Below are 9,587 nucleotides of genomic sequence, written 5' to 3'. Positions count from 1 at the left end.
CCCGCCGGCCACAAATCCGGAATCGGCCGCAACCTCCACCACCGCGCCAGTGGCGGACCCACCAGCCGCCGCCCTGGCGTCCGCGGAGGCACCCGCCAGGCAGGCGGACACGGACCCGGAACCGGTCGCAGCCGCCGCGCTTGGTGCGGACTCACCAGCCACCGCCACGGCACCCGCAGAGGCGCCCGCCGGGCAGCAGGACACGGACCCGGAACCGACCGCAGCCTCTGCTGCGCTAGATGCGTCCGCGACTAGCGCGGTTGCGTCTGGCGTGGCGGAGCCGCACGTAGGCCTACTCCCGACAATCACTCCCTTGTCCTTGTGCGGACACGCTAAACGCTTGTGTCCCACATCTCCACATTCAAAACATTTCATCTGTCCCGAACTGGCATACACCATATAATAACCTTCACAGTGCTTGACTCTGAAAGATACCTCCACAGTCTGTGTGGGTGAGTCTAAAAACATGAACACCTGTCTCCTCAGAGACTGCACGTGCTTGAGTTTAGGGTCTTTACACCCCAAAGTAACAGTTTTAAACCTGCTCGCAAATTTCCCGAATCGACGGAGCTCGTTCTCCAACAGCTCGTTAGGAATGAACGGCGGAACACCTGAGACAGTGATCCGCGTGGAGGGAACCGACAGCAGGGAAACCTGCACAAACAGATCCCTAATGAACACGCCGCTCTTTATCAGCTGGTAAACCAGTGGCTCACTCTTAAGGAACACAACCACAGCTTTGTTCATTCGAAATGCATAAACCAGATTGTCATGTCCTACCTGCTCACCTGCAGCCAGCAGAACCTCCTCAACAGTAACAGAACCATTCGGAGGGACTATCCGCACTCCCTGTCGGATAGACGGAGGCGGCGTCTCGGAGGACGCCATTCCTCCTGAAATACCCGCCAGCAGCACCGATAATCACACCAACAACTCCACAGAAAATACTATTAAAGCAGCTCACCTGATAATGCAGCTAGAAACAGACACAAAACCAATTCAAAGTCTGCGCCACTCGCACGTGCACCACCACCACTCGCTCACATTTACCGGAAACGGAAGGAGAGGAGAGGAGAGACAGGAGGACGAGAGACAGGAGGTGAGACAGGAGGTGAGACAGGAGGAGAGACAGGAGGTGAGACAGCATCTCCTGCTGTTGATGAACAGGAGAAAATTTCAGCGTAGGTGAGACAGGAGGAGGTGAGACAGGAGGAGATAGAGGAGTTAAACCACATTAACTGTTCTCTGAATAAATTTCATTTGCACGAAATACACTTGTTGAAATGAATCTTTGTTATTTCACCTTGACTCTGATTGGTCAGTGTGACTGTGATTGGTCAGTGTGGCTCTGATTGGTAAGTGTGACTGTGATTGGTCAGTGTGACTCATGACACACAGATAAATTAAACCATCTGCAGACGGACACACCCTCCACACTAACAGCTGTCCCGTCTGTCTGCAACTCGTTAACCAGCTTTAACAAGGTTTTAATGAGGCTTCGTCTCCCATGCTCTCCAGCTGCTGATTCACTTCCTGTCTGACTGAAGCACAACATCATCATCATCATCATCATCATCATCATCATCGGAGGCAGAACATGTTTTAATCAGTTTTTACAAACAAAGTCAGAAAAGACAGAAAACAGAAAAAACTGATAATGACAAGAATCATAATTAATCACCTTGTAATCAATCCTCTGTATTAATGATTAAGTAAATAATACTGAATATTAATGTATCACATTATAATAAATATTATTAGTATTACAGTGATATCAGTTTTATAATCTCTAACTTCACATGAAACCACTGAGGGTTAAAGTTACAGCTCAGGATATCAGATAATCTGCCTAGCAACAGGAAAACTCCTCACTGGATTGGTGGAAAAGTTACATTTCTCCTGTCAGTGTGTGTGTGTTTGTGTGTGTGTGTCTTTGTGTGTGTGTCTGTGTGTATCACTATGTATCAGTGTGTGTTGTGGATGCTCCACACATCTCCGTTCAGGGCATTCGCCGCCCCCTGTAGCGTCCAGGTGAACAGGGCGAGCTGTCGTCTGAAGCGCGTCTCGTCGAAGCGGGCAGGGTCAGAGGTCAGCAGGGCCAGGTGCTCAGTGAGCGCGCTCAGAGTGTGGTTACCACGACCATGGATCACATGACGGAACGGCGTCTCCACCATTGACACATACTGAGACAGGAAGTAGTACTCCACCTGGAGGACAGACAAGGACCAGGTCAGACCAGGGCCCTCACACCTGAACCCTCAATGGTGTACAGGTGTGTAGTACAGGTGTGGTGTAAAGGGTTAGGGTTAAAGGGGGGGTTGTACAGGTGTGTAGTACAGGTGTGTAGTACAGATGATGTTGTACAGGTGATGTTGTACAGGTGTGGTGTACATGTGTAATGTACAGGTGATTTTGTACAGGTGTGTTGTACAGGTGTGGTGTACAGGTGTGGTGTACCTTCATGATGCGGGTGTTGTAGAAACGGGCAGTGGTGGGGTCATGCAGGTCGCTGTAGTCGATGGCTCTCTGCAGAGTCTGTGCTGCTCGGCTGTAATCTCCTCTGGCGCTGAAGACCCACTGAGGGGACAGACCTCTGGACTGAGGACAGGACAGAGACATCAGCTGATAGACATGTAAAGGTTGTACTGGTTGTATTGGTTGCACTGGTTGTACCGGTTGCACTGGTTGTACTGGTTAAACTAGTTGAACTAATTGAACTGGTTGTACTGGTTGTACTGGTTGAACTGGTTGTACTGGTGGAACTAGTTGTACTGGTTGAACTTGCTGAACTGGTTGTACTGGTACAGGTGTGTTACCTGCAGCTCAGCAGAGTGTTTGTTGAGCTGGGCGCTGAACTGCAGAACCGTCTGGGCGTAGGAAGTGATGCGTAGCGGCAGGATGTGGTCGTGGGCCAAACGCAACACCATCTCACCCACCAGCTCCCCCAGACTCCGCCCAGTGACGCCCAGACGACCCCCCAGCACCTCCTGGAGACGGGAGGCGCTGTCCAATGGCGTGTTGATGAATGGGTAAGCTCGCTCCTGAACAAATACACAGAACATGACAGTCGCATGACATGATGTCATGACATCATAGAAACGTGTCACATGACTGAGATGACAAGGAAATGTTATGATAACAGGTACAGTGTGTGATGATGTCATCAGTACAGCATGTGATGATGTCACAGTTACCTCGGTGAACCTGAGCTCCATGGCTGGGACTCCAGCGAACGCGGTGAAACTGTACGCTCCACTGTTCAGGTAGAGAGGCTTCATACTGAGGAGACAACAGAGAGCCAGTGTGTGTGTGTGTGTGTGTGTGTGTGTGTGTGTGTGTGTGTGTGTGTGTGTGTGTGTGTGTGTTCTCACATCCTCCAGCTGCCCCCCTCTATCTCAGCCTGGCTGTAGATGGTCTGACCTGCGTGTTTAGGATGCTCCACCTGAAACAGGAAACAGCTCATCAGGTTCCAGGTCTACACTCATCAGAATCATCATCATCACCTGTCTTCATCAGTTCTCCTAACACTGACTCACCTGAGCAACAGCTGTTCAGACACTGAGCTACAGTTCCAACAGAAACATGATGGACAGATAAGGAGACTCACTGTGGACATGTCAGCCTCTCAGCTGATCACTGTATACAAACGTATATACAAACCTATAGACAGAGGAGCTTTAGATTTAAACATGGTTCATCAACGATTCACCGCCATGAAAAAAGTCTCTGACATTTGTACATACATACACATATATATAAATGTATATATGTATACACAGGCCCTCACAGGTCACCTGTCTGATTGCAGCATCCAGAAGGTCGACCAGCAGAGGACTGGTGTAGGCTGACAGGACGTCATCACCTAGGTAACAGACAGAGAGACAGACAGTCAGAGAGATAGAGACAGTCAGACAGACAGACAGAGACAGACAGAGAGAGAGAGACAGACAGACAGAGAGAGACAGTCAGACAGTCAGAGACAGACAGACAGACAGACAGACAGAGAGAGAGAGACAGTCAGACAGTCAGAGACAGACAGAGACAGAAAGACAGACAGACAGAGACAGACAGAGAGAGAGAGACAGACAGACAGAGAGAGACAGTCAGACAGTCAGAGACAGACAGACAGACAGACAGAGAGAGAGAGACAGTCAGACAGTCAGAGACAGACAGAGACAGAAAGACAGACAGACAGAGACAGACAGAGAGAGAGATAGTCAGACAGAGACAGACAGACAGACAGACAGAGACAGAAAAACAGACAGACAGAGAGAGAGATAGTCAGACAGAGAGACACTCAGACACAACAGACAGACAGACAGTCAGACAGAGAGACAGACAGACAGTTACCCATGATGGCTTGGTCCAGACTGAAGTAGGCCACAGCCTTCAGGTGGAGCATGGACAGGTAACCCTGGTGAACAGAGGTCAGAGGTCATTGATCTACAGTGGAGGCTGCAGGTCAGAGGTCAGTGATGTCAGCAGGAGGTGTGTGAGGCTCTCTGATTGGACGAACCTCCAGCCACTCAGTAGCTCCCACGTTCCCAAACTCTCCGGCGTCCCAGCTGACGAATAGGAGACTCCGCCTGGGACTGAAGCCTGAGACAGAGACACTGAGCTGAGAGCTGTAGGTACAGGTGTTCACCTGTCAGACCACAGTGAGCTGAGAGCTGCAGGTACAGGTGTTAGCGAGGACCTTAACTGTTCAACTACCTGCACAGCAGAAGATGTTGTCATTTATGTAACATCAGAATATTCACACACAGTGTTGACACTGACCGGATGTCATCGAATGCACCACGAGTCTCAGTCATGGTGATGACATCACAACTTAAACTCAACACTTCCTGTTGGTTTGATTGACTCTGAATCCTCCATGATAATAACTGGAGACAGTTAGCTCGGTCCCAGGACAGGCTAACTGTTAGCTTCAGCTCATTTCCTGTCACATGTCTCTCTGATCATTTTTAACATAAATCATAAAACAAAGTGCTGAAGCTGCGTGAAGAGACAGAGTCTGTCTCTAGTTTACTAGTTTACTGATGGCTGCCTCTGTCACAGGTGAGACTCTTCTTCTGTGGCACCTGTCGGAACGACCTCCAGAACTTTTTAATTAGAAACAACTCAAATCTGAAAGTGAATTTATCTTATTAGTTCATTAGTAAATAAATCACTCGTCACATTCATTAGACAGTTTACACATCACAGCAGGTATGTTATTAAAATATTACTACCTCACATCTCCATGGAAACCACTGGGTAACCACCTGTCAACACTGTGGCAACTGCCACAACATAAACCTAGCAACGCTCTAGAGAAACCATAGCAACACCCTAAGTATGTCCTAGAAACCACTGAGTTACCACCTGCTAACTCCACCGACTGTTCAGTAACCACTGACACCTGTCAACGCCACGGCAACAATCATGAGAAAAATCATAGCAACCACCTAGTGACCTTTGAGGAGACCCCAGTAACCACTTAGCAACACCCTCAGAATATCCTAGTAACCACTGAGTAATTGCTGTTAGTAACCACTGACACCTGAACAACCACCTGTCAACCCCACGGCAACAGCCACAACATAAACGCAGCAATGCTCTGACCTCCTAACAATGCAGACACATTGACCCTTGGGGCCACAGCCCAGTGTGAGGGGCCACACCTATCCAGGTGAGTCTTACCGTTCTTCACCATGGTCGAGAAAGTGCGGGCCAGCTCCATGAGGATCGCTGTCCCCACCCCGGACTTGACAGCTCCTGGTCCCAGTGAGTCCCTCTGTGCTCCCAGTATGATGTACTGGTCTGAGGAGAGACAACAGGGACCAGTGTCACGGATACACAAGTGTACAGGTGACGGATGTGTGTGGGGGCTCACCTGGCTCCACCCGGCCCTCCAGAGACGAGAAGATGTTGTTGAGCAGGACGGGCGTCATCACGTTGTGGACGGACATCTTGACTCGGCGCCCGGAGCTGAACTCTGGACCTACCACGCAGCGGACGTACGGCAGCCGCCCACGCCACGAGGGAGGACAGGACGCACCTGACAGCTGGCTGAGACACAGAGGACTGCAGTTAGGTCACAGTGACACCTGAGCAGGTAACTGAGGGGGCGGGGCTCACCTGAGCAGCTTGGCGGCCACGGTGGCGCTGATCGGCAGAGCTGGGATGAGCGGCAGGCCAGACGACTGGATGGGCGGGAACTGAGTGTGATTAAAAGAGGGAAAGCCAGGGGTGAACGGATCACCTGACCCCAGGTGGACCTGTGATTGGACGAGTCAGAGGGAGACGCTGATTGGTAGAGAGGAGTGAGACATGTGTTTATGTGTGTGTATGTTTTTGTGTCTGTGTGTGTATGTTACGTTTGTGTGTGTGTGTGTTTATGTGTGTGTGTGTCTGTGTGTGTGTGTGTGTGTGTGTGTGTGTGTGTGTGTGTGTGTGTTTATGTGTGTGTTACATGTTCGGACACGGCGGTGTGTGTGTTCAGTCCGAGGCGGCGGGGGTCTTGCGGCAGGTCAGCAGGGTCAGGGTAGATCAAAGCTCCACCTGCCCCATTCCTCTCAGCCAACCAGACCTTCTCTGCGAAACTGACCCCGCCCCCCACACGCATCACCACCACAGAGCCAATCAGAGACACGCCCACACTCTTCAGCCAATTAAAATCCTCTGGACGGCCATAGTTGGCGTAGACCACGCCCCCCTGCAGAGACAGAGACAAGTACAGGTGACTGGGGTCAAGGTTACCATGGAGATGAACAGCTGTCTCTCTGTCTCACCATGGTACTTCCTGTGGCGCTGTACGGACAGAAGTCAGACGGGTTCAGAGGAATCTTCTCTGAGATCAGTCCTGCAGAGTCCAGCAGCCACAGAGAACTCCTCACAGACCTGCAGGGGTCAGAGGATTGTTTGTGGGCAGAGGTGGGCGGGGTCAGTGTGCTCCTACCTTTTGGCAGGGTCAGTTTGTGGGCGGGGTCAGTGTGTTCCTACCTGTCAGGGAACTGCAGCGTGGCGAACAGGGACTCAGTCCAGGTGTGGTCCATGTGCAGCTGAGTGAAGCAGCGGAGGATCTCTGAGGCCAGAGATGTTCCCTCCACAGACCCGGGAGGATGACTCGCCCTGCTGACACGGCTGAGACCACACACAGACCGGGTCAGGACCAGGACCAGGTCTGGATCAGGACTGGGTCAGGATTTAGGACCAGGTTCTGGTAGGCCACCTACCTGACTGTGCTGTGGATATCTTCATCCTGCAGCAGCCTCCTCATCATCACCCTCAGGTCTCCCAGGTAAAGCCCCGCCCCTCCCTCTGTAGACGGCTTATCCCCGCCCCCTTGGTGCTCGTCCTCCTCCCCCTGTCCCCCCACCTGGGAGCAGTGGTACCGCCCACTGAACACAGCGTAGGCCAATAGGAAAGCTGGGAGAGAGACAGGCCACACCCACTTTAATCACATGATCAAACCAATCAACAAAAGCAAGCAACGTTTGTCTGTGTCTGTGTGTGTGTGTTGTCTGTGTGTGTGTGTTTCTGTGTGTGTGTGTGCATGTGTCTGTGTGTGTGTGTTTCTGTGTGTGTGTGTCTGTGTGTGTATTTGTGTGTGCGTGTGTCTGTGTGTGTGTGTGTGTATATTAATGTGTGTGTCTATGTGTGTGTGTCGTCTGTGTGTGTGTGTGTATATTAGTGTGTGTGTATCAATGTGTGTGAGTGTGTGTGTGTGTATATTAGTGTGTGTGTATCAATGTGTGTGAGTGTGTGTGTGTGTATATTAGTGTGTGTGTATCAATGTGTGTGAGTGTGTGGCTGTGTGTGTATGCGTGTGTCTGTGTCTGTGTGTGTATTAGTGTGTGTGTATCAATGTGTGTGAGTGTGTGTCTGTGTGTGTATGCGTGTGCCTGTGTGTGTGTGCGTGTGTCTGTGTCTGTGTGTGTATTAGTGTGTGTGTGTATCAATGTGTGTGAGTGTGTGTGTGTGTGTATTAATGTGTGTGTGTGTGTCTGTGTGTGTATTTGTGTGTGTGTGTTGTCTGTGTGTGTGTGTCTGTCTGTGTGTGTGTGTGTATATTAATGTGTGTGTCTATGTGTGTGTGTCGTCTGTGTGTGTGTGTGTGTGTGTGCATGTGTCTGTGTGTGTGTGTGTTTCTGTGTGTGTGTGTCTGTGTGTGTATTCGTGTGTCTGTGTGTGTGTGCGTGTGTCTGTGTCTGTGTGTGTATTAGTGTGTGTGTGTATCAATGTGTGTGAGTGTGTGTGTGTGTGTATTAATGTGTGTGTGTGTGTGTGAGTGTGTGTGTGTGTGTGTTTGTGTGAATGTGTGTGTGTGTGTGTACCGATGGTGAAGATGACGACTCCACACACACACAACAGCGCACCAGCTCTCCGGTAACCACGGTAGCGCCTCAGCACCAACGCTGTGATGTCACTGCTAGGCCCCGCCTCCATCTCCTCCTCAGCCTCTGATGTCACAAACCTCATCTCCATCCTCAGAGCTCCTCCCATCTCCTCATCCTCGGACACGCCCACTGAGCGGTGGAGAGACACTGAGGAAGACTGGAGAGAGAGAGAGAGAGGGAGTAACCATGGCAACTGATCAGAGGGGGAGGGGCTTCCACCAAGTGTCTTACCTGTGTTAGATGAGTCCTGATGGAGTCCATGGAGACCTACAGGAGGGAGGAGACAGAGGATGATGTCACGTGATTATCATTGTTCATCAGAATGACAGTGATCACCTGACTTGTTCTGTGGTTACTCTCAGGTGTCATGTGACCTCTTCTACCTGACCCTCAGACACAGCTGGTCAACGCCTGTCTCTGATTGGAGGAGGACACGATGAAGACAGACCAGTGAGTCCAGGTGGATCGTCCTATTCCGTCCAGGTGACGAGAGAAGTGAGGACGGAGCATGGCTGGATCTGTCCCTCGGCCGCCTCTGATTGGTTCCTCAGAGGGGTCAGAGGTCAGCGTGAGCTGTCTGTTTGATCTGCTTAACTTTATTAACAGCTAAGTAAACACACATAAACACACACACACACGTAACACACACACACACACTCATCTGCTCTGTTTGTGTGTGTGTGTGTGTGTGGTCATCCAGTGACCTGCTGATTGTGGCTCCGCCTCCTTCATCCTCCAGTCGTGAACAGAGAGGCAGCAGCTGAACAACTGTTGAGTGATGTGTTCAAGGACAGGAAACTCTGTCTGTAAATCACAGATCTCATGTTCTTCACTGTGTTCAGTCTCTGGTTTCTATCTGATCAAATGTCTTAATGTCCCTCGTCTTACAAAGCTTTTAGTGGGAGGAGTTTATTGACGTCAATATCTCAAACAAAACTATTCAGAATATGTTTGATTTCATCTCTTACAATATTGTATCCTATAGAAACTCAATTTTACAACTTTAGTCTAAACGTGATATTCAAACTTTAGCCAAAGCAAAAGATCTGACCTGTGACGATGCTGACACTACTGAGCATTTATTTATTCATAAATACGACATTATTCACGGACAAGTGTAAGAGAGTGGAACCTCGATGAGTTCGTGTCTAACACAAAAGCATCAACACTTTCTAGAATAACAGATTCTGATTTACAGAAGAG

At 50.1% G+C, this 9,587-nt stretch overlaps 1 protein-coding gene across 1 annotated transcript; it reads right to left on the bottom strand.

Moving 5' to 3' along the window:
* Window positions 1–1,688: 1,688 nt before the first annotated feature.
* Window positions 1,689–8,869, bottom strand: tfr2 (transferrin receptor 2). Its single transcript, XM_022765712.1, has 18 exons — window positions 8,768–8,869; window positions 8,616–8,651; window positions 8,322–8,541; window positions 7,221–7,413; window positions 6,988–7,128; window positions 6,777–6,885; window positions 6,458–6,700; window positions 6,124–6,263; window positions 5,879–6,054; window positions 5,686–5,805; window positions 4,517–4,599; window positions 4,351–4,414; window positions 3,795–3,862; window positions 3,372–3,442; window positions 3,195–3,279; window positions 2,817–3,041; window positions 2,458–2,598; window positions 1,689–2,207 (listed from the first exon to the last, which is right to left on the bottom strand). The coding sequence occupies exons 2-18, from the start codon at window positions 8,643–8,645 to the stop codon at window positions 1,965–1,967; spliced, it is 2,352 nt and encodes a 783-aa protein (XP_022621433.1). The 5' UTR covers window positions 8,646–8,651; window positions 8,768–8,869; the 3' UTR covers window positions 1,689–1,964.
* Between the last annotated feature and the right edge of the window lie 718 nt (window positions 8,870–9,587).

Source organism: Seriola dumerili, unplaced genomic scaffold (genome assembly GCF_002260705.1).
Source record: "Seriola dumerili isolate Sdu_G_001 unplaced genomic scaffold, Sdu_1.0 BDQW01000731.1, whole genome shotgun sequence".
Taxonomy (NCBI): domain Eukaryota; kingdom Metazoa; phylum Chordata; class Actinopteri; order Carangiformes; family Carangidae; genus Seriola; species Seriola dumerili.
Note: the sequence above shows the minus strand (reverse complement) of the source record. Positions and strands in the feature narration are given on the sequence as shown.

Excerpts from the sequence above, each read along its gene's own strand:
- tfr2 (XM_022765712.1), bottom strand. The coding sequence starts at position 8,645 with ATGGACTCCATCAGGACTCATCTAACACAG. Across the intron at positions 6,886-6,987 it reads ACGCTGCAGTTCCCTGACAG|GTCTGTGAGGAGTTCTCTGT; the intron begins GTAGGAACACAC and ends TGACCCCTGCAG. Across the intron at positions 2,599-2,816 it reads AACACTCTGCTGAGCTGCAG|TCCAGAGGTCTGTCCCCTCA; the intron begins GTAACACACCTG and ends TCCTGTCCTCAG.